The 27,813-nt window shown below is 42.0% G+C and overlaps 1 protein-coding gene across 7 annotated transcripts in view; it reads left to right on the plus strand.

Moving 5' to 3' along the window:
- kmt2ca (lysine (K)-specific methyltransferase 2Ca) overlaps nt 1–27,813 on the plus strand; it is a 167,449-nt gene that overhangs the window by 123,844 nt on the left and 15,792 nt on the right. For 3 of the 7 annotated variants that reach the window (XM_060869528.1, XM_060869530.1, XM_060869533.1), the window contains 25 exons: nt 975–1,170; nt 3,962–4,048; nt 4,339–4,386; nt 5,899–6,036; nt 7,179–7,208; nt 7,490–7,624; nt 7,764–7,917; nt 8,113–8,339; nt 8,424–8,497; nt 8,616–8,810; nt 9,419–9,565; nt 9,951–11,786; nt 11,885–12,222; nt 12,354–14,110; nt 15,076–15,181; nt 16,590–16,659; nt 16,747–16,810; nt 17,953–18,185; nt 19,481–21,082; nt 21,189–21,395; nt 22,834–22,998; nt 23,731–23,872; nt 24,261–24,408; nt 24,982–25,157; nt 26,827–26,963. In XM_060869528.1, coding sequence (XP_060725511.1) covers nt 975–1,170; nt 3,962–4,048; nt 4,339–4,386; nt 5,899–6,036; nt 7,179–7,208; nt 7,490–7,624; nt 7,764–7,917; nt 8,113–8,339; nt 8,424–8,497; nt 8,616–8,810; nt 9,419–9,565; nt 9,951–11,786; nt 11,885–12,222; nt 12,354–14,110; nt 15,076–15,181; nt 16,590–16,659; nt 16,747–16,810; nt 17,953–18,185; nt 19,481–21,082; nt 21,189–21,395; nt 22,834–22,998; nt 23,731–23,872; nt 24,261–24,408; nt 24,982–25,157; nt 26,827–26,963 — 8,412 coding nt within the window. The remainder of the gene's footprint in view (nt 1–974; nt 1,171–3,961; nt 4,049–4,338; nt 4,387–5,898; nt 6,037–7,178; nt 7,209–7,489; nt 7,625–7,763; nt 7,918–8,112; nt 8,340–8,423; nt 8,498–8,615; nt 8,811–9,418; nt 9,566–9,950; nt 11,787–11,884; nt 12,223–12,353; nt 14,111–15,075; nt 15,182–16,589; nt 16,660–16,746; nt 16,811–17,952; nt 18,186–19,480; nt 21,083–21,188; nt 21,396–22,833; nt 22,999–23,730; nt 23,873–24,260; nt 24,409–24,981; nt 25,158–26,826; nt 26,964–27,813) is intronic. The other 4 variants (XM_060869529.1, XM_060869534.1, XM_060869531.1 and 1 more) reach the window with 4 other exon arrangements.

The following is a 27,813-nucleotide window of genomic DNA, read 5'->3' on the forward strand; positions in this document are numbered from 1 at the left end:
CTCAGTGATCGGTGCTGGCAAGCCGGCCATGCATTAAGTGCACCAGCTGTCATTTTGGGCTCTTCTTGTTCAGTAAGCCTCAAATTAAACTTAAAGTTCCTCACCAGAGACATGACTTTAATCAATTATTTAAATCCCAGCGCATTAGGCTTTTAATGTTTTAGCGCAGCAGGGAGCAGTCAGATTGATAGTGGAGATCTGTCGGATATAGCGAAGTGCTACGTGGTTACTTAGCGAGAGAGATCGTCTTTACGTTTTTTTTCTTTATCTTCCTTTTTTTTTATTACACTTCGGTACGAAAGCGTGACTGTGCTCCCGAGCAGCAGATAAACAAGCGCTAAACAATAAAGACGACGGTATTCCTTTAAGAAACTCGTATAACGGTGTTGTATCTTCTAGAAGAAACGATTTACTCAAAGCATAAACATGATGATCAAGTGACTGTATCTATTATTGTGTAAATGATATTTACTTCTCCTGTGAATATAAAAAGACACAACGGGGTGTTGTCATTGTTTATTCTCCCTTTAAAATGTGTTATTAACATGTGTGTTGTTAAAAATACAAATATTTAATTTGTATTTTTGTCGTTTTTAATTAGACATTAATTAGTCATTATAATTCTTTCATCATTTTAAATGCTAATTATTTTTCAGTCATTTTCAATGTGCTTCCAGCCGATCCTGCTCAGTAGTTAAGCTGTATTTTGTACAATGCCACTATAAGATCGTTTCCGTACGATTTACGCCGCACTGTTTTTGATCTACGCTCTTGCTCACGCTTTATAACCCAGCTTGGGTTGAGTTTACAGAATCCCTGACCGTTATCTGTTCCTTACAGCACTGTACTCCCACCACCATGCTTCACACATGGGCTAGGTTCAGACTGATTTCTATAGAGATGTCGTTTTCTCTGACTTTTTATTTATTGATTTTGTGTGTGTGTGTGTGTGTGTGTTTGCTGCCATCTTCCAGGAGGCTTTCTTTGGGAAGGAACTCTTGGATAAGAGTAAACAGAGTAAGCAGGCTTTGGAGACGGGGCCAATAGAGGAGGAGGTGGCACACAGAGACAGCAAACCACCGAGCGCCAACTCCAGCTTCCTGGATCCCTCTTCAGATCCACTCCTCAGTGCTGCAGCCACTCCCATATCCGGAAAAGCTGGGACTCTGCGTATGTTCATACACACACACACACACACACACATATATTAATGTACATAGATATAAAGATAAACAGATAGATTTCTCCCTTTTATTCATCACACTCAACATCACCCTGGTGTGTTACATTCCTTGTGAAATGTCCTCCATAATTTGAGGAACGATATATCTTTCCGGGGGCACGGTGTCTTAGTGGTTAGCACGTTCGCCTCACATGTCCAGGGTTTGGGGTTCGATTCCCACCTCCACCTTGTGTGTGTGGAGTTTGCATGTTCTCCCCGTGCCTCGGGGGTTTCCTCCGGGTACTCCGGTTTCCTCCCCCGGTCCAAAGACATGCATGGTAGGTTGATTGGCATTATTCAAAATTGTCCGTAGTGTGTGATTGCGTGAGTTAATGAGTGTGTGTGTGTGTGTGTGTGCCCTGTGATGGGTTGGCACTCCGTCCAGGGTGTATCCTGCCTTGATGCCCGATGACGCCTGAGATAGACACAGGCTCCCCGTGACCCGAGGTAGTTCGGATAAGCGGTAGAAGATGAAAGAATGAATGAATGAATGAATGAATGAATGAATATATCTTTCCTGTCCAAACGCTGCCACATCAGATCCTGTTTTCCTGCTGTGGTCTCCTCTGAAGTCTGTACAGAAAGATAATATGCTTTATCAGTTCATATTTCTCTTCTTTCTCCCACAACCCAGTGTAACACTAAAGCACACCACTTTATCTCTGAGCACAAGTGCACGAGGACGCGCGTTTGTTTGTATTTTTGCTGAAGGGCAAGAAAAATGACGCAGCGCTAGACCTTTTTTTTTCTCTCTCTCTTTCTCCGTGCTCTTTGATCCTTAACAAGTACGTTCTTGAAGGCATTTCAAGAAGAGGCTCATTTCAGTCAACTCATTGTCCACTGTGCCTCCTCATCCTCAGTTCTGTCATGCTTCATTTAAATCCTGCCCCACAGCCCAGCACTCATCTCAGAGCCCTCGGTGCTAGCCAGGCCTACGCTGCACTTAAAACCCAATTTACCAGCTCTCATCCCAGTTCCCAGAGTTCCCCCGTCTGGCCACTTTGGAAAGGATAAAAGCGCATCTAATCAAAGGGCCGGATTTTAAAAGCTTTGCTCGTGCACTTTTAGATCTGCTTGTTTGTCCTGGGAGACATACGGACACGACGAACCACAGGCTATTCTTTAACTATCTGTCTGTATTTTACACTTTATCTTTATTTAACCTTGAACTTTTATTTGATCTGGTTTTACATTGTGTCATGTCACTGTGTCATCCTCACACTGTACCTGGTTATACGATGAAGATCCAGTAAAACAAATCGATTCTGGTTTTAAAAATCAGACGTCCTGTCGAGTCCGATCTAAACGCCGCGACAGTGAGAGACGGTTAGACGTCACACAGCGTAAAGTCTGGAGTTATTCATTCATTTGTAACACGTTCCTTCAGATATTTTGAGTTCCTTTCAGTTTACACATTCGATTTCATTTGATTTAACGTTGTTCCGTTTAACATTGTCGCTTTATTTTACATTGTGTTCAGTTGTACATTCAGTAGGGGTGTAACGATACATCTGGGCGCGACGTGCATCGAAGAAATGTGCAATATCGGCATTAGAGGTCCCGATCTGTACCACCCATAGAGTGAAAATATACAGACAGTACGCTGGTCACATGATCATGTTCGTTTTTGGAGAACTATTATCAACCTCTAGTATGTTTTTTTTTTAAACAATTAAACCTGTGTTTATATCAGTTTTACATTTTTTTTGTTTGTTTGTTTATACCAGGGGTTGGCAACCCGCGGCTCCGGAGTTAGTTTTTAAAAAAATGTAATTCTAAATTCTAATATCGTGATGCTCTTGTAACATTAAAATAATCTAATTTGTTTGTCGCTCAAAATACGCGTCGTAACCGCCGACTTGTGAAATCCAACACAGAAGCAGACGCGTTTTTGGTTCGCTGCAGCCGGCGAGTTAAAATTTTGATGTCGTGAATACGACGAGGACTCGATTAGACATCGAACATTTTATTCTATAGTAACCTTCAACACAGCGTCTTTTTTGTTAAGGTTTGTTCAAACTGTTCAAAATATTTTTGTTTGCCGCAGAAATAAAATTTCGTTTACTCGGTAGCAGTTCATTGATTTCATAAATGAAACACACTACAGTTTCCATAAAGGTAAAAAATTGATATATGCAGATATATGGAGATATATATATATATATATATATATATATATATATATATATATATATATATATATATATATATTCATTTTAGATGTTAAAAGTGTTTTGTGGCTCCTTGTGTTTTTTTTTTCTCTGTGGGAAACGGGTCCAAACGGCTCTTTGGGTGTTTAAGGTTGCCGACCCCTGGTTTATAAAGACAAAAACGCACATCGTTTCATGTAGTTTATAATCCAGAAATCCCTTTTTAGTCATAATTTTTCATGAATAAAACGGTGTTCGTATACTCTGAGAATTGAATCGTGAGAGTCAGTATCGTGAATCGAATCAAATTGGTAATCATTTTGGTAAATTGTATAAAATTGGTAATCGGTATCATGACCTTAATCAAACCTGAATCGTACAGTCAGTATTGTGAATCTAGTTGTGAAATGAATTCGGTTAATTGAATTGAATCTGGATTCATTCTGGTGAATTGAATCAAATCTTACCCAGAGTGTATCGTCCACCCCTAATATTCAGAAGACATGTTTTATGCAGTTCTCCCAGGTTTACGAGGTCTGTTTTATTGTAAGCTACTGGCTCAGAAACACCTTATTTTCTCAATCTTCAGCCAGTGCACAGGATCCCTTAACCGAGTTGGTTCTCCATTCAGACGACGATCTCCTCGGGATGCTGTCGGACGCAGGCCACGATTCAGGTAGACCATCACCCCGAGCGTAGTCCTCGACTCAGCCTCCTGGCCCTGTCCCTTTTTTTCAAATGCTCTAACTAACCCAGATCCTTTTGATGGAAAGATCGACACCTTTTGGCAGCTTTAAGTTTCACTCACATGTTGTTCACACATTTTACCACACTTTTTTTTTTTTTTCCTTTGGCTTCATTGCATTGTTCTTGTTTTTCTTTCATTCTGTTCATCATCTTTTTTGGCTTTGCTGTGCTTTGTTTTGATTTTAACGCTTTGGTTTTATCTGGTTTGGGTTCCTGTAGGTCTTGATTTATGCCCTTTCCAGGTGGACAGCTCCCCTTCTCCGTTCGGTAAGAGCTTGGACATAGAGCAGCTTTTGGCTGTAAGAGTAGCGCTGTTCTGTTTTCTAACCCCGAGGTCACTCAGCACGCCCTTTTCACTTTCTGGATCTCTCCAGCTCTGCATGCCTCTCCTCTGCCCTTTTATATACATATACACACATTCACTCACACTCTTGTGTGTTCTGGCTTTCTTTCTTTTTTTTTTCTTTTTTTTATAATACACACTAACCACTTAGGAAATGAAACCGCATGCAGCTCTACTCTCTCTCTGAAGCTGACGTGAGAAGTAGATTGACGTCGGGGTCGAACGAGTCTCACCTCGTCACGTCTTCGTGTTTGTTTTAGCGAGATGTGGCGAAGGTAGATTAACTAAGTGACGCCCGATCTTACGATGACGGCTTCGTGATTAATTTCTCTCTGAGTATTAAGCGCAATAAAAGTGCGGAGCCGCACGCAGGCAATAAGATTATGGAGTCACGATCTCGCCCGATGGAGTAGATTGACGAGGATGGAAACGTCTCGAGTTTTTACTCGCGACACCGGTCCTTGACTTAAGTTTGCGGCTTTTTTCGGCTGCGCGCCATGTCGTCGTGCGGAGATGCCTTCAAACCAGGAGTTTTTCAGGCATAGAGTTTTTCACACGCTCCACTAAGGTGAGCTAATTACAGAGCTCCAGTCCTGTGAAAGTCTGGTTTTATATACGAGTAAGATGTTCCAGCTCCTCCACTGAACATGACACTTTCCCCATCATCACCAGGTTTGAAATAGGAGATAATGGGACACACCGGTCCAGCCTGAAAGGGAAGTGGACCACCAGGGATCACTTCATCTGTCATACTTTACCAAATATGCGAAACGATAAGGATCAAATGGGAACAAACGGGTCTTAGAGAGCGTGAGCTTAACATTGGAAGAGAGAATTCAGAGTTGTTTTATTTTTTCTTTTCTTTTCACTATACAGAGTTTTTTTTCTTTCTCCTCAATATACAGAGTTTTTAGATCAGTAACATAATGTAATCTTACCGAGATTTGCTGAACCCAACGTCTTCCCTTTCAGGATTAATCACCACAATTGCACGTTATTCTTTATCGATTACATCCTCGTTTCTTTCGGTACGGCAGGATCCAGTTTTTTTATTTCTTTTTTTCCCTGTTTTTCTCCCCACACTTGGTCGGCAGGCAACACAAATTAGGTTCCTGTTATTCACAGAAAATTGAGTTAAGGGGGAGGGAAGAGAGAAGGGAAAGAAACATAAGCGTGTAGAAAAAATTATTTTACCATGACAAGAAAGATTGGTCCTCACGCTCTTTTCTTTTCCCCGTTCTATTTTTTCTGTCTGAGCGCTCAGACGCGGTAGAAAATAAATTGGTTGTCAACGCTGATTTTTGCCTTCCTAGTTTGACAGCTCTACGTTTTTTTTTTCCCCCAACGTTTTACTTTTCTCTCGGGTTTGAATGTTCAGGAAATGTCCCTGTCTCTGTATGAATCTAATGAGAACCCAATGCCCTTTTTGGCCCCAGCTGGTTTGGATATCGGGGCCATTTCTGATGACCCATCAGGCCCACCTCATCCTGTTCCTGCTCGGGGACCTCGACAACTTCAGGAAGAACCTCTGGATGTGATCCTCAGCCCCGAACTGGACAAGATGGTGACCGATGGTGAGGATATCTGATTAGTATGCAAACCTAATTACATACCTGCAAACTAGTCGTTTTGAGCGAAATTCGCCGTTTTTAATCAAAATATGTCATTTGTGTGAATCGTGTAGATCTGAAGAGTTTTTAGTTTGGGGGGGTGGGGGGGTGGGGGGCGTTTCTTTCAGCTGCGTCCGAAACCGCTTACTTCCATCCAATAATTAGGCGAAGTAGTACTTAGGCGGTGGTTTTGGACGCAGCGTAGTAAACCGTCTATCAAGCTGATGCCTCGCGTCTCTACTTCTAATGACTTTTTATGGCGGACGGCAAACCAACTTTTAGTGCATTCACCGCCACCAACTGGACTGGAGTGTGAAGCACTAGTAAGCAGATGACGCCTCACATCTCAGTCGTCCTCGCGTCTTTTGACCAATCGGCACTCAGAACCAAGATAAGACAATCACCTAATTCGTCCCTCACTTCAAGCCGCAGAGGACGAACAAAAAGCAATAAAGAGACACATTGCTAAACAACGAAAACGGGCACTTGAAAGTCTTCTGGCGGCCAAAAAACAAAAGAAATAGCAATATTTGTGTTCATCAATTTATTAAGGTTCCAAGGCACTCAAATTGTACAGAGAAAAATTATTTCCAAGAAATTTTGGTAAAAATAGGATTAATAAAAGTGCTTTTTTCACTTGAAGCAAATGTGGGGGGGGGTATTTCGAACCTTGTCACCTTTTTCACCTCCTGTGAGTTTGCAGGTATGTAATTAAATGTGATCCTGGAACCTTTGCTTTTTTTTTTTTTTTTTTTTTTTTGCTGCCTCGAGTAGTTATAGATTTTCTGATAACAGCTACGTTTCTAAACAATACACGTTCTGCACGTTACCATGTCACTTTATCCATCACTAATGTCAACACGGCTATAGTCTCTGGCTCCCCAGTGGTTTCTGATTTACCCCATAAATCAACAATTCCCAGTAATTAATCGCAGCTTCCGCCTTTCGTCTTGTTTCTCTGACGAGTTCAACCCTCTAATCGCGGTTGACGGAATTCGGTTACCGTTTTTGCTTAAAAACAAATCTTCCTTAGAAAGCTAAACTGGTTTTGGCTCAATGTTGAATAAATTTCCATGTAATCTGATGTTTGGGTTTGTTTGTTTTAGGTTCTATTCTCAGCAAGCTCCAGATTCCAGGTTTGTACGTTTAATTGTTATTACACTACTGAAATATGTTAATATCGCCTTACGATACTGTACGTGTGTTAAGTTGTGATCGTGTTAAGTGTGTTAACTGTTACTGAAGGGCTTTGGTAGTAAAGGCCATACCGTACATATTGTGCTTGATCTGTAGTGAGTCACATGACCATAATATACTAGGAAGTGTCGGTCAAGGATTAGCAGTCGTGTACGTACTGTAACATCATCGTTATTATAACTAACCTCGAGCGTTAACTAGAACCGCTGTCTTTATTTAGAACTAGAAGGGAAAGATGTGGAAGACTTGTTTACAGCAGTGTTGAGCCCAAGCACCAATCAGTCATCTCAGCTAGCACAGCCTCCCAACACCATCTCTAATGTGCCAGTCATGACGGTGCCACAACAAGCACCAGGTATCTTGTATCACTACCTACTCAAATCATTTACGCCTTTTAATAAATAAAAAAAAAAATCATTGAAACGCTAAACTGTTATTATTATTATTATATGCGTCACTATGATTTCTTGTAGCATAAAAACTCTTGGTTTCAGTTTCAGGTGATCATGCTATGTTCCCTCGCATGCCTGTTATAAACGGTATGATGGGTCAAAATCCGGTCTTTCCTACAAATTCCATGATGCCTGGAGCCGGGATTACTGGCACGTTTTCTCCCGTTCACCAGATGCCTTTTCCTGATAGTATGAGGTAAGAGAAATTCTGCTGAAATCTCGAACCAGAAGGTCGGGATTATTTTTCTATAACGGTCTCGCGTTGTTCCGTACGCAGAACCGACATATCTTTATCTTCTGAGAGAGACCGCGGCGATTCGGCGAAGGCCGGTCTTCCGATCGTAAAAAAGTTAATCCTGAAGGTTTTTTTTCCGTGGGTGAATCTCTATAGGGACAAGAAGTTCAGTCAGATGGGGAGCGATATGGTGGGTCCCTGGAGTGCTGCTGTCGCTATGCCTGGTCCAGCTCCTCCTGCAGAGCCAGAAACAGATGTCATGTCCAACGCCCAGAGGAGTACACTGAAGTGGGAGAAAGAAGAGACCCTCGGAGAGATGGCCACGGTGGCACCCGTTCTCTACACTAATGTCAATTTTCCCAACCTGAAAGAAGAATTTCCAGGTGCGTGACTTTGTCCCTTCCTTCTCAATGCCTGTCTGGGTGTAGATCATGTGTAGAAACTAATTGTTTGAATTGTGTCCATAGATTGGTCAACTAGGGTAAAGCAAATCGCAAAGCTGTGGAGAAAGGCTAGTTCTCAGGAAAGAGCGCCTTATGTGGTAAGAGTTAGTTAGCATTGTTTTAGTGTTTGGATTTGATTTATCTTCGTGAACCTTGAAAGAAAGTGCAGTTTTTTTTTTTTTTTGTTTTTTTTTTGGTTCTTTTTACCCCTTCTAGCAAATGGCTCGGGATAATCGAGCGGCCCTGCGCATAAATAAGGTCCAACTGTCTAACGACACACTGAAGAGACAGCAACAGCAGCAGGCTCCTGACCATTTTGACCCGAGCATGTCCGTGGACACCGAGCAGCTCTTCAAAGACCCCCTCAAACAAAAGGAGTCTGAACATGAGCAAGAGTGGAAATTCAGACAGGTGATTGACAGCCCTGAGGTTTCTTTTCTTTTCTTGTCTTTTTTTTTTTTTTTAATGATATATATAGTAATATGCTAAGCTGGGTTTCTTACCCAACGATCAAGGCTCTGGCTTTATGAATTTTGATCAGCTTTCATCACGCTAACCTTAATTGACTTCATTCGGATTTGCCGTTTGACTAACATCATTAAGTCACCATGTCACTAAAGATCGGGACGAGAGAGGTCGTCACACGGATTTAGTACAAAGTTCATGTTTAGGTCAATTGAATACGGACAGCAGCTAGAGAGAAATTAAATGATGATTTTTTTTTAATCAGCAAGAGTTCAAAATTTGGTTGCTGTTTTATATTAACATGCTATCTGTGTAATAAGCCTCTAATTAAATTCTGAAGTACTGAGTGCTAAAAAAAAATATCATAGCATGGAAATTTCCCCAATTTTAAAAGTTTTCTGCAGGGTTACCTCAACTGTGCATGATTGGTATATTCTGTAAAGCCAACAAGGCCTGTAGTGAAATATTATGTAAATGCATGGTTAAGTGGCTATTTCTTTCTTTACATTTGGAATTGCCATACAGTCTACTAATTCTTAATTTGCATTTAAAAGGGAGAGTTAAATCAGATGTTGGGACCCCTTAAGAAGCAGCAGGAAAAGGTCCCAAAAAGCAAAGCCATAAAATCAACAAATAAAGACGTCCTATTTGGACATTCCAACCAAGCATCTATAGCTGCAGGATGTGGAAAAAAATCTCTGGTAAGATCCCAAAGCGAGGCGCAGTTTTGGCGTTCATCTGCCAAAGAAGCTATAAAGACAGATTTACAAGATGCAGGAAACAATGCAGAAGGTTGAGTTGTAGAGGGAAAAAAATTTATTTTTTTATATATATATATACTGGTATGTTTTTCCCTTAACCCGAAGCATAGGTATTGGCCTTAAAAAAAGATTTGTCATCGTTATAGTTATACATATTAACATTTTCCCTGCATGTTTTAACAAATCATTTTGAAATGTTCAAAACCTATTTAGGGAATGAGGGGAAAGAGCATTTTTTTTGGCATTAGATAAACATAAAATGTAAATTAATTCTAATTGCTTTATCAACTTTTATGTTTCATTTGCTTTCTGGTTTTCACGGCAGCAAATGAGACAAAAGAGCAAACAGCAGGCGAAGATTGAAGCCACTCAGAAGCTTGAGCAGGTTAAAAATGAACAGCAGCAACTTCAACAACAGCAACAGCAACAACTCAGTGGCCAGTCAAGTGGAGATAATTCCCAAAATAGTGGGAATAAAAGTCCCATGACACCTCAGCCCAGCAACGGAGGTGACGCATCCCCTCTACAGCCAACGACGATCAAGGATACCTTTGTAAGGCCCCAGCTTCCTGGGACACCCACGTCAGACGATGTGTTTTTGCGTCCTCAACTGCCACCTCCATCGTCAGCAGCGAAAACACCCACACAGGATACCCAGTACTTTCAAGGGTCATCATCTCAGCCTCAGTCTCCTCAGATGTTTTCTCCAGGTTCCTCAGGCTCCCGTCCATCTTCTCCTTGGGATCCGTATGCTAAAATGGTGGGTACACCTCGACCCCCACCATCGGGATCAAGTACACCTCATAGAGGCTCAATATCCGACATGCAGGAAAGGGGCAGGCCCTCTCCAGCCCACGAGACCTTTGGTTCGCCAACATCTGCGAATGTTGACATTTATTCAAAGCCACCAGACACACCCAGGCCTGCAGACCCTTTTGTGAAACCCCTTGGTCCCCTGAGGCCTGGATCTGCATCAGAACAGCAGCAGCATCTTCAGCAACAACAGGGTAGATACATCCTGGCTAATACTTCATCTGGAGATTTCACTAGGCCAAACCAGAGAACAGAGACCTACCAGCGAACACCTCCACGTGTTTTGCCCTCTGACCCATACTCAAGGCCGCTATTTACACCCGTTCCTGGAAGCAATGAATCTGGCTCTGTACCACTTTTTAAAACTCCCATGCCCCCCTCACATCCTCCTCAAGACTCCTTCGGTGCAGGACAGCTAAGCATCAGACGTGCATCAGCAGATGGCTTTACACACGGTCAGCAAACTGATCCGTTAGTTCATCAACCTCTAACTCTTTATCCATCACAAGGAGAGGCTTTCAGCGCTGATGGCAGAATGATGCGTCAGGCTTCAGGAGGTCACTTTGCACAACCTATGCCAATGATCCGGCATTCTCAAAGGGATCCTTATGCACAGGCACCATCTACACCTAGGCCAGAGTACTCTTCACAAATTGCTGATCCTTATTCTCAGCCTCCTGGTACTCCCCGACCTCACGAACCCTGTGCCCAGCCTCCTGGAACTCCGAGGGCACATTCTGATCTATTTTCAGTGCCTTCTTCTACACCTCATCCTGTAGAACAGTTTGCTCAGTCATCGACATCTAGCTGCAGACAGTCGCCATCTCACACTATGGATCCATACGCCCAAATGCCTGGTACTCCAAGACCAGCGGCAGGAGAAAGATACTCTAAATCTCCAGGTAATCAGAGAAATTCAGAAGCATACCCACAGGTTGCTGGAACACCGCGGCCAATTAAATCAGATCCGTATGATCATCCACCTGGAACACCAAGACCAGTTCTCACTGACCCATTTGCTCAACCTCCTGGAACCCCAAGGCCAAGCCCTATATTTCATACCTCTGATCCGTTTAGCCATCAGGCTCAAAACAGGATTACAGATCCATTTTCTCATCCATCTGGTCCAGGTTCTCAAACCCCCAAACATCTGAGCATTTCAGAGGAATCCTTCTCCTTGCCGCAGACTAATACTAATCAAATCCCTATACATGACCCCTTTGAGCAAGTACCTATGGCTCCATGTCCACAGTCAGGTGAAAGGCTGACTTCAACTTCAAGTGGCTCTTCTGATGCTCAAAACCCAATGCAACCACCACTAGGGGAAACAGAGGAAAAAGTTAAACAGGTTAAATCTTATGAATTAAAAATGTTTTATGTAGTTCTAGGATGCTAATTTATGCTTTTTTTTTCTTAATCTGTTTTTTTTTTTTTCTCTGTCCTTAGCGTCAGAGATTACGCCAGCTGATCCTAAAACAGCAGCAACAAAAGAGTGCAATCAGGCAGGAGAAAGGACTTCAAGAGGCTACCGGTACTCCTACACCCGGCACTCCTTTGCACTGGTCACAGGACGATCCCGTACCATCAAACGACGTATTTTTAGGTCGCCCTCCACCACCGTATCCTGGAACTCTGAGAGCTCCAACAATGCATGGTGGAGGTCAAAGATTTCCCGGACCTATCCCTGGTGATCATCGAGCACAATTTCCTGATGAGGCTCATTGTCCAAGGCCTCAGTTTTCCAGGGATTTGAGCAATATGGTCATAAGACCACAAGGGACTAGGTAGGGTTTTTCTTGTAGTATGAAGTACATAGAATTTTGGGAATAAAATCTTATGAAATCATCATTTCTTTTCCTCTTTTTTTTTACTTACAAGTCTCTGAATTTTGTGTTTTGTTTATTTTCCCCCACAGATTTGGTTTTCCAGCTGGTGCAGCAGGTCAGGAGTCATTCCACCGCCCACCCCCACAGATGCAAGGTGGACCAGTGGTTGATAATATACCACCTCAGATGAGAAGGTCTCTGTCGGTTGACCTAGGTAGATCAATAGGAGGCAACCCTCAAATGGGACCTCCTCAACACTTTCCATCACGTGGCCTTCCTTTGCAACAGCACAATTTAATGGGCCAGCCGTTTATCGAGCTACGACACAGGGCACCAGAAAATAGAGTAAGGCTACCATTTCTGCCACCTAACATCTTGGACCATCCAAATAATTCGCAGAGATCTTCTACCAGCTTAATGGGAGGGCAAAATATGGCCTTTCCTGGGACCCACGTTCCAAGGCCTTTGACTCCAATGATGGGTCATCCACAACAAGGATCTGTCGGGCACTTGCAGATTGCAGCAAGCATGGAGAATTTACATCCGCAAGGAAACGTACCCGAGAATCCACAACAACATCCTCCACTGTCAGCTGCACTCACTCATTCAGTAGGCTGTGAAGCACTTAATTCTACCCAACCAACACTTCTCACTGGGACCGTCTCGGGCCCCACAGAAGAGATCTCATTGCCTTGTGGTGACGGAATAGAGGAGAAGTTAGATGCAGATGACTCGGCAGTAAAGGACCTCGAGGATGTAGAGGTCAAAGATTTGGATGATGATGATTTGGAGAACTTAAACCTCGATGCAGATGACGGAAAGGATATAGATTTGGAAACAAATGACCTTCATCTTGACGATTTCATCGAATCTGGTAAATTTGACCTTCTTGCTTATGCTGATCCTGAGCTGAACCTTGAGGACAAGAAAGATATGTTCAACGAGGATCTAGATCTGAGCGATCCTATAGAGGACGATCACGGCGAAGCTTCTGTCCTTCAGAAGGTGCTGTGTGAGAAGAAAGCTCCTCAAACCGTGCATAAATCGGAGCGTGGCGAGCTGCCTTCTCGTGGCAAACAAGAAGAGAATCTAGAAGTGGAAAGTGCTGGTAGTCTTTTGACAATGAGAACTATAAAAACAGAGGTTAAACAAGATTCACTCATCAATGAGGACCACCCTGACACTGACAACATGCCTCTGGACAGTAAAAATAGCCAAGGAGAAATGTCTAGACTATTTGTGGGATCAGCTCATCAGATCGGTTTGTCAAGTGCCGGGGTCCCTTCTGGTTCTGCTCCAGTGCTCTCAAGCCTTTTAACCAAAGAGAAACTAGATGACTCTGGGATCAGCCCTGTGGCACCCCCTCAGCAGGGTAATCTTGTTCCAGCTAGCCATGGTCCAGAACTTCAGTCCAACATGGGCATGATGTTGCAGAGACAAACCAAAGACCATGGGATGAACCCCACGATGGCAGTGGGACAAAAAATGGATGAAACAGTTGCTCATGGATCACAACTGGGAAACCCAAATACGTTGCCAGTTGGCAGTCAGCAATTGCCAGTCCATGGATTTAGAGCTTCACCGGGCCAGCAAGTGGACGTAAACCTGCCCATGTTAAGTGGCCAGCAACCTGTCCCCCTCAATCTCCATCCACAGACCCAACAGGTGATGTATCCGCAAGGTACAAAAATACTGCAGGGCCAACAGAACAGGCCACTGCTCTTAGACGAGCAGCCACTCCTTCTTCAAGATCTTTTGGATCAGGAGAGGCAAGAGCAGCAACAACAGAGGCAAATGCAGGCTATGATTCGCCAACGCTCTAACGACCCCTTTTTCCCTAATGTTGGTAAGGCTTTTGTACTATTACTGTTTAAATGTTAATTATTCATTAACATAAAAATCAGTTCAGATCAGATAGAACCCCATTTACACATCTCATGCATCTTCCGCCTGGATCGTACACAGATACATTTTTAACCACCTGCATTTACACTCCTAGTAAAATGTGACACTGGTCATAGTGAAATCTGTCTTGTGTTTGATTAAAACACGAGCCCCTTTCTTACTTATTTTACTTTAGCTTTATAGATCGTCGCTGTCAGACGGAATCCTCGTATCTCCAAAACCGTTATCTTTCAGGAAATTAAAAAAACTCCGTACCTTATCTGCAGTGCACAGGGTTTAGTCCGCGTTACAGTGGATTGTCTTGCGCTAAATTCCTGTCCTCAGACGAGCACCAGAACTAGCGGGGGTCAAGATTTTTTTTTCTTTGAGCCCAGTGTTTTGAAGACATTTACCTCAGAAGACGTGTTGATTCGTTGCGACTCTTCTTGAGGAGAAATATGCCGTGAAGCTCTCACACGGAGTGAGGAAGAGGTGGACATTTGAAGTGTCCAATGGAGTTATGAGATTTGCGCTCAAGCTATTTTCAAGACTTTAGATTGGTTAATAACTTGTAAAAATAACAGACCCACATGGGGACTGACCAATAGCATCGATATGTGAAAAAATATGAAATTGACCAAATTTGGACATACGAGGTTTCCGCCCGACAGCGACGTTATAAAAGTTGATGCGATTTAACAACGAAGCGTTACATTTTTTCCAACGTTTTAAAGTTATTTGTGGAGGATGTACATCATCTATCGGAAGAGCTGTCGAATGTTGCCAACACCTGAAATCTATTTTAAATGCATTTTGGGTTTAATAAAACTTTTATTTTAATGTAGATCAAGATTTGATTTTTAAGACATTTTAAATAATCGAGTATAAACTTGTTTGTTAACTGACTTTTTTTTTTTTTTTTAACAGACTTTGATGCTATTACAGACCCGATCATGAAAGCCAAGATGGTGGCACTGAAAGGAATTAATAAAGTGATGGCACAGAATAGCATGGGAATGACCCCCATGGTCCGGTAAATAACCCTTAAAAATTCTGATTAGTTGAGGCAAAGGGCCTTTTTACACCTGGTCACTTCATGTGTTGTCTCTGATCCGATATCTATCTGATTTGTTAAAACTGTTCCATTTACATTAGGCCACATAAAAGCGTCTCGGCGAATCAGATATCGATCCGATCTTTCTACTCCCGCCCAAAATGCTAATATATTTTACCTCATTTCCGTGGTAACTGAAATGGAACACACTTTGGTGTGTGTACTTAAATATTCTTTTGTTTCTATTTGTTTTACAAAGCAATAAGTGCCTGTGTGTCGTCCATGTTATTTGTTTCTGGCGCGATGCACGACTCGTGAGTCACCTGCGAGTGACGTACTTCCGTTTGGGAGGAGTATAGCGCTGACGTATGTGGCTTGAACAACCACATTCATTTACACCTGTCCAGTTTCATCTGAAACGCGTCCCAGACCACCTCCTGAAGGGGTTTGTACCATTGGATTTATATCCGTCTAGAAAACGTTTCGGAGGGCATTTAGACCTGGTCTTTTTACCATCGGGTAGATATCTGATCACAGAAAACGCATGAAGTGACCAGGTGTAAAAAGCCCCTAAATGTTTACAGGACAGTCCACATATTTTAGAACTATTTTGCTTCAAAAGGGACAGGTGAACTTTAGAAAGAATGATTACTTAAAGATTCTTCCACAAACCATGAAGAGATGCAAGAGCTTAAAGGCAACAAAGTCCAAACAAAGCTTGACCTTAAACCCCATAGAAAATGTATAGGCTAAATACACATGACAGGGCGAGAAGCTTCAGAAACCTGACTGAGTTATATTAGTTCTGTATGGAGAAATGGGCAAAAAGTCGTGGAAGACAACTCCAAGTGTCATATTATTATTATGTCTTATATCTTATTATTAAAATGGTCTTTTATGGAAATTTTGGGGGGAAGTCGTGGCCTAATGGTTAGAGAGTCTGACTGAAGGTTGTGGGTTCGAGTCTCAGGCCGGCAATACCACGACTGAGGTGCCCTTGAGCAAGGCACCGAACCCCCCCAACTGCTCCGTGGGTGCCGCAGCATAAATGTCTGCCCACTGCTCCGGGTGTGTGTTCACGGTGTGTGTGTGTTCACTGTGTGTGTGTGTGTTCACGGTGTGTGTGTTTTCACTGCTGTGTGTGTGCACTTTGGATGGGTTAAACACAGAGAACGAATTCTGAGTATGGGTCACCGTACTTAGCCGTACGTCACGTCACTATCACTTAAACTAAGACGTGTATGTTAATATGAACTGTGTGGTGTTTATTGTATTCAGCCTCACCTATTTGTCCTTAACTATGTCATTTATTATTTTGTGTAATTTTTACAAGGGTATTACTTTCAAAAGATGGTGCTACATCATATGTTTGTATCTTTTGGGACAGAATGCAACAGATGCCTGGAGCACATGGACCAGATGCACACGGGGTCCTCCCTCAGCATGTGTTTGGACAGGTACATCCACAAGCTTGTGTTTTATGTTATATATTATCCTTTATAATATTGCAACCTGAACAGGTAATAACACCCCGTTTATTTTAGGACGGGAAGCTAGTTCCGCAGCTGACGAGGCCAAACCCTCCAAATTTTGGTCCTGGGTTTGTCAGTAAGTGTTTGTTGATTTGTCTTTATAGGTTAACATTATGAAGGTGTTTATTTTGGGACGTCTTGTTAATCCTAATGAATTTGTCTGTGTCTAGTGTTAATTTCGTCACCTATTTTTAATTTAGTCTTAATCTTAGTCTTGTGCCAAATGTCCTTGTTAGTTTTAGTCATATTTAGTCGTTCACATATCTTTTTTTGTTAGTCAAGTTTTAGTCGACTAAAAGTCTTTTAATTTTAGTCTAGTTTTAGTCAAAAAATTGTAGTCTTTTTTAAAATAACACATTATTACTGAGATTATTACTGATAAACATTTCAGTAAAAAAAGTGTTTCACATCTGTTTCACTCGAACTTGACTGCACATCATATTTTTTACTTTATTGATGCTTCTTTTAATCGTAATGCAAAGACCGGTCATCGGGACATAAGCTGTCATGTACAATAAAAGAGCTGCACAGCGACAGGAAATATAATTTGACACAAAAAGCCTGACTAGACCAGGGGTGGACTTGAGCTCAGGAGTTTTTATTAATTTTTTTTTTTTTTTTTTTTGAGCGGCGTGTGGACGAATTCTTTCTACACACACACTATTTTATTTCTTGATAACAGACCGCTGCGAACTATAACACACCGTTGCCAACAGAGCGTTGCCATGGACACACAGGATTCTAACCGTAGAGACGGAGCGCACTATTTTCTTTAGCGGAAACAATACAATTGTTTTTAAATCAATAAACTCCTTTTTAAATCATCATTTTGAGTCAAATTATGGATTTATTTGGTAGGTAACAATATAATAAGAGGGATCCGCTTCACGGACCTGTAACTTGAGCAACAGCGAAGCCGCGAACTCGTTGTGAATATTTTAAAGGCGTAACAGCTGATGAAAAAGCAGAGACAATTGTAGACGAAAATGAAGAGAGATTTTATCTTAGTTTTTATTTTATACAAAACATTTTCGTCTCGTCTTTTTTCGTCAACAATAATGCATGTTAATTTAGTCTTAGTCAGCGTTTTTTGGACAGCGGCGCAGTCTCGTCATCGTCTCGTCATAGTCATGAAAAAAAAAAAAGGTTGTTGACGAACATATTTCATCTCGTCTCGTCTGACGAAATTAACGCTGTCCGCGTCTCACCATTTCTCAGATGATGCTCAGAAAAAGCAATACGAGGAGTGGCTTCAAGAAACTCAGCAGCTTCTTCAAATGCAGCAGAAGTTTTTAGAAGAACAGATTGGGGCCCACAGGAAATCCAAAAAAGCTCTCTCAGCAAAACAGCGCACGGCTAAAAAGGCAGGCCGCGAGTTCCCCGAGGAAGACGCAGAGCAGCTGAAACATGTGACCGAACAGCAAAGCGTGGTTCAGAAGCAGCTGGAACAGGTACTGTAGCTAACACAGTGGGGTTTTCTTTCACTTTACACTTAAGTTTACTCCCTGGATTGTTTTTTATTCTTTTTTGTACCTTTATTTAAAAAAAAAAAAGTAATGACCATCGTGTAGTTCCAATGTATATTTATTCATTTTTTTATAGTTACATAAATATTTATATAGATCTTGCTATGTAAAGCTGTTTGAGGAATTTAAGCTGTTTGACTCTCTGCTTTTTTTTTTTTTTTTTTTTTTTTAAAAACATTTTACATTCATGCCATTAACATTTAAACATCTAAACAGTTGAGGTAAAATTCCTACATTCTCTTAGGTCCTCTTATGCCCCTTTTCCACCAAAAAGAACCGGGTCCTGGTTCAGAGCTAGCGCTGGTGCTGGTTCAAAGTTGGTTCCACTGGCGAACCTTCTAAGAACCGGTTTGCCTTTCCACCGGCTAGAGAGCATCACAGAGCCGAGTCTGACGTCACTGTATACGTGTCACGTGTCCCAGCAACGTTAGCGCAGCAGCGGCAAACACAAACACATCAACAATGGTGGATGTTGCTTTACTGTTAATGCTCATGGCTTTGTGAACCTACATTAACACCCAAACGTGATGAATCCAACGTGTACGTGCAGCTCCATGTAATCTGTATAAACGGAGGTTGTTATGGAGAAAGTACATAACGTTATTTTATCATTAACACAGAAAAAAGTTAGCCTTAGCATGTAGCTACCTACTATCATGTGTGCTGATAATGTATCATATCACGGTAAAGTAAAAGTGTATTAAACATTAGTATACTTAAGGTACATTATCAAATGCGCTAACAGTAGCCCCGCCCACAGCCCCGCCCACAGCCCCTGACACAAGCGGTTCTTAAGTCTAGACCAGCAACGTTTTGGTGCTACTTAAGAACCACTTTTCCTGGTTCAGAGCCGGTGCTTTGGCTGTCGAAAAAGAAAGAACTGGTTCTAAATTAGGCTCCGAACCAGCACTCAAACTGCCTCGGTGGAAAAGGGGCATTAGGTCCTCTTGGTTTACATTTAAGAAACTACCTACTTCACCTTTCCTCTTGCCATTTAAATCATTTGGCTAATGTTTCTAAACTGGTCCCTTCCCTGTCAGATGAGGTGATGGATGTGTAACCTGCACAATTCATCCATTTCTTGTGACTCCAGATTTGTTAATTATTTGTTCCTTATGATGTTTGTAAAATGCAAAGTCATCAGCTAAACACTATTTAGTTTGCTTTTAATGCAGGATGTGCTGAGTCATCTCAATTACTTTGTTACACTGACTACCTAGATTCGCAAGCAGCAGAAGGAGCATGCTGAGCTTATAGAGGAGTACCGCGTTAAGCAACAGCACAGTATGCAGTCCTCTATGATGACTCCAGTACAGGCTATGCCAGGAATGCCAAGCCAACCCCCTGGCATGATGCCTGGTGGACTCCATATGGGCCAGCCCATGATTGGACCAATGCAATCACATCCAGCTCAGCCAAACCCCAACCGCATAACTAACATGCCTGGCTGGCACCCAGGTGGACCTGGACCAATTGCAGGATCCAGAATACCATCTCACATGCCTCCTCAGATGCCACCAGCCAACCCAGGTCAGCCACCACAGACTCAGCCACCTCCTGCTATGGTGCCACCTGGTCAGCCTGGTAACGTACCTGTCGGTCATGGAGTTGGAGGTGCCCCTCACGTAAAGTTTGATGACAATAACCCATTCAGTGAGGGCTTCCAGGAGCGGGAGCGCCGTGAGCGATTGCGAGAGCAACAGGAGAGACAGCGGGTGCAGCTGATGCAAGAGGTAGAAAGACAGAGGGCTCTTCAGCGTCTGGAGATGGAGCAACAGGACGTAGGCATGGCTCCAGATGCTAACAGAGACAGCCTGGCTCACATGCCCTTCTACAATACTGACCTGCCCAAAGACTTCATGCAGTCTGCCAGACCTCAGCAGCCACAGCAGATGGGACCAATGTTCTCCCAGCAGGGTGGTACACCTCTAGATTTTGGGGGCCCCGGTCCAGCCTTCATGCAGGGTGGAGTGCGACGACCCATAACTGCAAGTGGTGTTTTTCCAGGCCAGGACATGGGACCAAATTTCCGGCCAAAGAATCCAATGATGCATGGGCTCCACTTCATGCCAGGACAACCTCGGCCACCGACAATGCCCCAAGGCGGAAGTGAAGGCCCTCTGTTTGGCATGGAGTCAGCCACACCGCTGCCTCCTAATTACCCTGGGCCGAGCCAGTCTCTCATTCAATTATACTCCAACATCATCCCAGAGGAGAAATTCAAGAAAAAGAGGAATCGGAAAAAGAAGAAAGACGACGACTCGGACTCAGTGAAAACACCTTCCACACCTCATTCTGACCTCACTGCTCCTCTGACCCCATGCGTTTCAGACACTTCTTCCACCCCCACACGCAGTGCTGCCCTACAAGGAGACCAGGACTCCTCTGAGCTTTCCAATTCCTTATCTTCTGTGTCTGGCTTGCATTCTTCATCAGAGCAGCTGTCTGGTAGTGGCGGTCTGCTTAGACACCAGTCTAGCGTGGGTTCAGAGAGCGAACGAGGAGTTTTGGATGAGCTGCGGGAAATCAAGCAGGAGAAGCAGGATATGAGTGAGTACCAGGGATCTGAAGGGGCTTTGGGATCAGGGGCAGCAGGCTTAGTAAAGGTTGAGGAGACCCCAAATATTGCAGGGCAAAGTCCAGCACACAGTACCAAGGGCGAGTCTGGGAACGAACTTCTCAAACACCTGCTGAATAACAAGGACAGACCACCATCAAGCACAACCCAAACACACCAGACATCCAGTGACAGCCTGCGATCAGAGGAAGAAGGAATTGCTGAAAATAAAGGTTCTGTCAAGATGAGCCCTACTGAGTTTATGGTGAGAAGAAATAGATAAACACTTAGAATCTCAGTCTTGTAAGATCATATTTATGAAGATCGAACAATTTCATGTCCGTTAATCACGTTGTGTTTGTGCTTAACAGGAAGGCGTGAATAACCATTTGGCTGGAAATATGGATCCTCTGGAGCCTTCTCTAACAGACCAGGGCAAGAAAAAACAGCGCAATAAGAGAACACCAAAAATCGGGGCAGAGAAACCTCAGTCTCGCTGGAAGAAAAGAAAGAAAGAGCAGGAAGATCGAAAAGTCTTGTATGCTACCACTGATACACTGATGACACAGCTCAAACAGGTAAAGAACTGCACTGAATTGGATCTTACTGGGTGACTAAAGGGCTTTTTACACCTGGTCACTTCATGTGTTTTCTGTGATCTGATATCTATCCGATGGTAAAAAGACCAGGTCTAAATGCCCTCTGAAACGTTTCAGAGACAGATATAAATCTGATCGCTCAAACCCCTTCAGGAGGTGGTCTGGGACGTGTTTCAGATGAAACTAGACAGGTGTAAATGAATGTGGTTGTTCAAGCCACATACGTCAGCGCTATACTCCTCCCAAACGGAAGTACGTCACTCGCAGGTGACTCACGAGTCGTGCATCGCGCCAGGAACAAATAACACGGACAACACACAGGCACTTATTGCTCTTTGGAGCGAAGAAAGCGTCCAACAAAAGCTTCGTAAAACATATAGAAACAAAAGTATATTTAAGTACATACACCAAAGCGTGTTCCGTTTCAGTTACCACGGAAATGAGGTAAAATATATTAGCATTTTGGGCGGGAGTAGAAAGATCGGATCGATATCCGATTCGCCGAGACGCTTTTATGTGGCCTAATGTAAATGGAACAGTTTTAACAAATCAGATATCAGATCAGAGACAACACATGAAGTGACCGGGTGTAAAAAGGCCCTCTGAAACACAAATTACATAATGTCTTATAACTAAGTATACTTTTCTATTATTTAATCATCAAAACTATGTTGTAAAGGCAGTTTTCTGTAATGCACTACAGGTGAACATGTCCTGAAATTGAACGAGTATTAAATTATACAGAATGTTTTTTTCTTCCTTCTTCTTCTCCCCTGTAAATGTACCTATTTAATTACAGTCATCTCAAGGAGTAATTACTTTCATTAAGTCTTAATTGCAGTGCTGGCAAGTTTAGGTGTGAGCAGAATGCATTAGACAGAGTTCTTTAAAGGCCTAAACAGGATTTTAAATGAAACATTCAACGTGCTTGCATTAACAATGATTACGATTTCAGGAGTGCTTTTACTGGCTGGTTATAGACAAATGTATGCCATCGTTAATGTGCAGTTTTTTTCCCCATAAGTTCTAAGTTTGGACTCATTCCAGGCTTTATGATGTATGATGATGTGGTTGCTGAGGTTTAATAGTGCTGTGCCCATTTTATAATAGAAAAGACACCTTTATTTAGTCATATACTGTATACATTACAGCACAGTGAAATTCTTTCTTTTGGAGGTTGGGGTCAGAGTACAGGGTCGGGCAAGATACAGCACCTCTGGGGCAGAGAGGGTTATAAGGGCCTTGCTCAAGGATACAACAGTGGCAGCGCTGGGGCTTGAACCCTGATCCTTCGATCGACAACCCATAGCCTTAACTGTTTGAGCCACCACTGCCCATTTGGAGCTTTTGGAATAAATGTGGGTTCATATTGATATTTACTACATTTTCAAGCAATTTATTTAATCTTTTATTACAGCAGCTGTCCCTGTTGCCCCTCATGGAGCCCCTGATTAGCGTGAACTTCGCACACTTCCTTCCGTATGGCAGCGGGGATCTGAACGGAGAGAACAAGCTCTCTGGTTCATTTGGCAGTGCGACATTGGACGGGGTGTCAGACTACTACTCCCAACTCATCTATAAGGTCTGCTGCTACGATCAGATAGATCAGGAACAAATGAAGAGCTCTTTTCCAAAACGCGATAAACGCCAAAATAAAAAAAAACGAGTTTGTCATGTCATTTTGCTGTGTTGTGAACGCTATATTTCCTTGTTTAAAAATGTACTGCAAGATGCAGTTCCTTTCCAAATCGCGAAAAGCGCCAAACCTGTTTTTTTGCCAAAACGCTATATGTCCTCTCTCGACCAATCAGAATTCGGTGAGCGTTCGACGCAATCCAACATGGCGGCGGTCTGAGGCGAGAGATGTTTGTTTGTGCGCAGTCTTCAAAATGAGTGTAGGAGATTATTTCTGTTCTTGATAGTTATTTATTTCCCTGATGTCATATGTTGCATGTTCTCTTGTTGGTTTATGTCTCTTTTGATAAAAAAAAAAAAAAAAAAACATTTTAAAAATAAAGGATGGATTTGTAGCGTTTTGGGGAAAAAATAAAAAGAAACTTTGAATTTATATTCAACAAAATTGTTGTTTCATTTAACAATCACTGTTTAACATGTTCAGACTGAGCCAACAGACCATTTTAACAGGATAAATTGAATATAAACAAAATGTGTGGGTCTCGGTAAAAAAAGTCATTTTCATAAAAACCATTAAAATGGATTTATAGCGTTTTGGAAAAGAGCTCCTCAAATTAACTGAATGCTCAGAATGTTTTTATTTATTTTTCATTTGCATTTTGTACATTTCTCTATACAGCAAAACAACCTGAGTAATCCTCCAACACCCCCTGCCTCTCTGCCTCCTACCCCGCCACCTGTAGTGAGGCAGAAACTGGTAAACGGTTACACCACAGCAGAAGAGCTTGCCAGGAAGGCTGCCATTATAAGTGGTCATGACTGTAAGAAACCGATTTATTTTATTCATTTATTCTGTAAAAAAATTTTTGTATATTGGAAGAGGAGCTTCTGGGAAATGACATCGTCTGTCACTAAGGGCTGGAAATTTGTGTATGTTTCTAAGAAACCAGATGTATTTTTTTTTTTTGCTGAGGATTTTTTTAAATATCCGGTTGCGTATTGTGTCGCGTTTGTCTAAACTAGATACTGTATGTCTGAAGTTAACGGATAGTTACCTCGAGGCCCGAAAATATCCTAAAGCAAGCAATAGTGATAAAAGTCATTTAGACTCAGAGGTGCAGTAATTTCTGTGATTGGTAAAGCCAGGTGCTATCTAAGTGGGATTAAACATCTCTGAAGTTGAATTGTTTTGCACTCGGTTGTCCTCAGTGTCCAAAAGCTTGGGGCCGAAGCAGCTCCCGACCCCGTTCAAAAGAGAGGACGACCTCCTGTCTCAGGCCGTTCCTCAGGGACCCAAGACTGTTGATGTGCCTGCCTCCTTGCCGACACCTCCACACACCAACCAGGAGGAGCTCCGGTGAGATTCAAATGCCTGGCTTTGGGTCACATGTCTGTTTTCTAATTATGTCGCTTTGTAGAAGCCAACATTCTGTTTTCCTATTTAAGCTTAGACAAAAATTTATAAAAAGTAACTCCTCCTCGGGCTTTCGAGCCACATTCACCAAATTCAGATATGTTGTAGACCCTGGTCTCAAGTTTGTTGCTATTACTTTTCTAAGCGATCCGAGTACCGGTACTTCCAGTACTGGGTCTCAAAGTGGCCTTTTTCTAAAAAATTAGCACAACATGGACTTGTGACATATCAAAACACTCAGCCCAATATGGGGAACTTCCTCAAGAGTATTCGGATGACGTCACATGCTCGTCTCCACTTACCTCCAAATGTTTTGGCACCCTAGCTTTCTGTCTACTTGCTTCCAAAAGTAACACTGGCCCTTATGTCCACTTGCCTCCAAAAAACACCGGCCTTTGCAAATACTTGCATCGTCAAAGCCAACATCAAAGTTTGTCGCGGCGAATTTTACAAATCTAGTTGGGTTTTGTTTGTTTGTTTATTTATTTATTTATTTATTTATTTTCTTTCCTACAGTGGCCAGGAACATTGTGACAGGGACACCCCAGACAGCTTCGTCCCTTCCTCGTCTCCGGAGAGCATCGCCAGTGTAGAGATCAGCAGATATCCAGATCTGTCTATAGTAAAGCAGGAGCCACCATCACCTGCACCATCTCCTACCATCCCAATGTTGCCAAGTGCCAGCGGGAAAGGTCACTTTACCGTCTTTTAACACACACTATTCAATGTATACAAATCCTTCCCACTTAATGCATACATACAAAACATAAACCAGAATATAAATTCAGCTCACCGCTTAATTCATGCGACATAGAGCCATGACATTATTAAAGTTTTACACAAAATGACACTAAAGATTCTCTTGAATAGCCTCAAACTATTGTCTCGTTTTTTTTTACATGAAAAAAGAAAGGAAGAATGATTTGGAATGAAACTTCATTTAATTTTATTATGTATATTCTCTCAGTAAATATGTATTAAGAAGAAGAAGAAAGTTTGGTACTAGCTGCCAGTGAAGATGCAATACTGTATACAGTGTCTATAATCCACTAGCTAGCCTACGATCTACAGTGACCGATGAGGAAATTAGGGATACGTGTTGCATTTATGAAATCAATGAACTGCTACCGAGTAAAAGAAATTTTATTTCTGCAGGCAAACAAAAATTTTAACTCGCCGGCTGCAGCAAACCAAAAATGCGTCCGCTTCTGTGTGTCGGATTTCGCAAGTTTTCGCGGTTATGACGCGTATTTTGAGCGACAAACAAATTAAACACGGTTTATTTTAATTTTACGAGAGCATCATAATCTTAGAATTTAGAATTACATTTTTTTAAAAACTCATTAACTAAAAATTTAAATAAATTTAAATTAAATATTTATTTTCCAAATCTACAGGGAGCCGCAGAAGAGGGATTTTATGCCTCTTTTCCACCAAAAAGAACCGGGTGCTGGTTCAGAGCTAGTGCTGGTGCTGGTTCAAAGTTGGTTCCACTGGTGAACCTTCTAAGAACCGGTTTGTCTTTCCACCGGTTAGAGAGCATCACAGAGCCGAGTCTGACGTCACTGTATACGTGTCACGTTACACAGCAACTTTAGCGCAGCAGCGGCAAACACAAACACATCAATGGCGGATGTTGCTTTACTGTTAATGCTCATGACTTTGTGAACCTACATTAACACCCAAACGCGCGAATCCAACGTATACGTGCAGCTCCGTGTAATCTGTATAAACGGAGGTTGTAATGGAGAAAGTACATAACGTTATTTTATCATTAACACAGAAAAAAGTTAGCCTTAGCATGTAGCTACTTACTATCATGTGTGCTGATAATGTATCATATCGCGGTAAAGTAAAAGTGTATTAAACATTAGTATACTTAAGGTACATTATCAAATGCGCTAACAGTAGCCCCGCCCCAGGCGCTAACAGTAGCCCTGCCCACAGCCCCGCCCACAGCTCCTGACACAAGCGGTTCTTAAGTCTAGACCAGCAACGTTTTGGTGCTACTTAAGAACCACTTTTCCTGGTTCAGAGCCGGTGATTTGGCTGTCGAAAAAGAACCAGCACTCAAACTGCCTCTGTGGAAAAGGGGCAAAAGAGCCACTTGCGGCTTCCTTAATCCACTGCAATCCTACCATGTAGACTTTGGGGGAAAACCATGAAACCACTCTTTAGAGTATTTGTATGTATTCATTATGGTTAGCCTATTAGCATGTGTTCAAAAAGTCATTTTATTACAAAGATATCCTTTCATTTTTGAATTGAAAAATTTAATTTGCTTTCATTTTTGCCACCAATCAATTAGTTCTGTGATACCACAAATGTTTCTTGCTGACTGAGACTCATTAATCGATGCAGGCACCGAAGTGATTCAGTGGGAGGTGAAGAAAGAACCCCAGAACAATTTCTTCAGCTCTCAATTTGATCAGTCCTCCTCCTGCTCCAAGGCCGGGCTGATGTCTGTATCGCTCACGCTCAATCGAGCCGCGGCAGAAGTAAGATTATTTTATTTATATATATATATATATATATATATATATATATCTTTACTTAGTCACCTGCATCACTTTTCTAAAGGTGTGAGGCTTATCTAAATACAAATTAGGTTTAATTGACTGTAATTAACTGTCTGAAAAGAACAAGTGCTCGTGGTTTCGGGAAAAGGCCACGTTCAGTGCTAATAGGAATTGTATTTGTAATTGTGCTTTCATGTGTTATTAGTTCGTTTTCATTTAATCATTAATCATGGTTATTTAGCTGTTTCTTTAGACATGGTTCAGTGAACCAAACACAAAAAAAGATTGAGGTCCAGCTGAAAATGTTCTCATGAAACTGTTTTGGTCAAAGATACAGACACGTGAAAAAGTAAACGAGATGTGCGAAATTAATAGCATTAAAAACAGCTCTGTCCTTTGTCTCACTTTTTTTGTCTGGTGTCTCAGTTTAGCAGAACGTAACATAAAGGCATGTTTGATTTGCTTTCGCAGCATACATCGTCAATAATGTAATTACTTAAACTTTTATTTTTATCATAATGTGAGATATTTGTGGTTTAGAAGACGGGTGTAACCAAACATCTGGAAAACTGTCCTGTCTGCTTGTACATTTAGAGCCAGAGATGGGGGACTCGAGTCATATGACTTGACTCGAGTCAGACTTAAGTCGCAAATTTGAGACTTGCTTGACAAATATTTAAAAAAAAAAAAAAGACTCGACTCGACTTTGACTTGACATTCATGACGTGAGACTTGACTCGGAGATGGGGGACTCGACTTGGCTCGAGTCAGACTTAAGTCGCAAATTTGAGACTTGCTTGACAAATATTAAAAAAAAAAAAAAAAGACT

The sequence above is a fragment of the Tachysurus vachellii genome, chromosome 5 (assembly GCF_030014155.1).
Source record: "Tachysurus vachellii isolate PV-2020 chromosome 5, HZAU_Pvac_v1, whole genome shotgun sequence".
NCBI classification, from domain to species: Eukaryota; Metazoa; Chordata; class Actinopteri; order Siluriformes; family Bagridae; genus Tachysurus; species Tachysurus vachellii.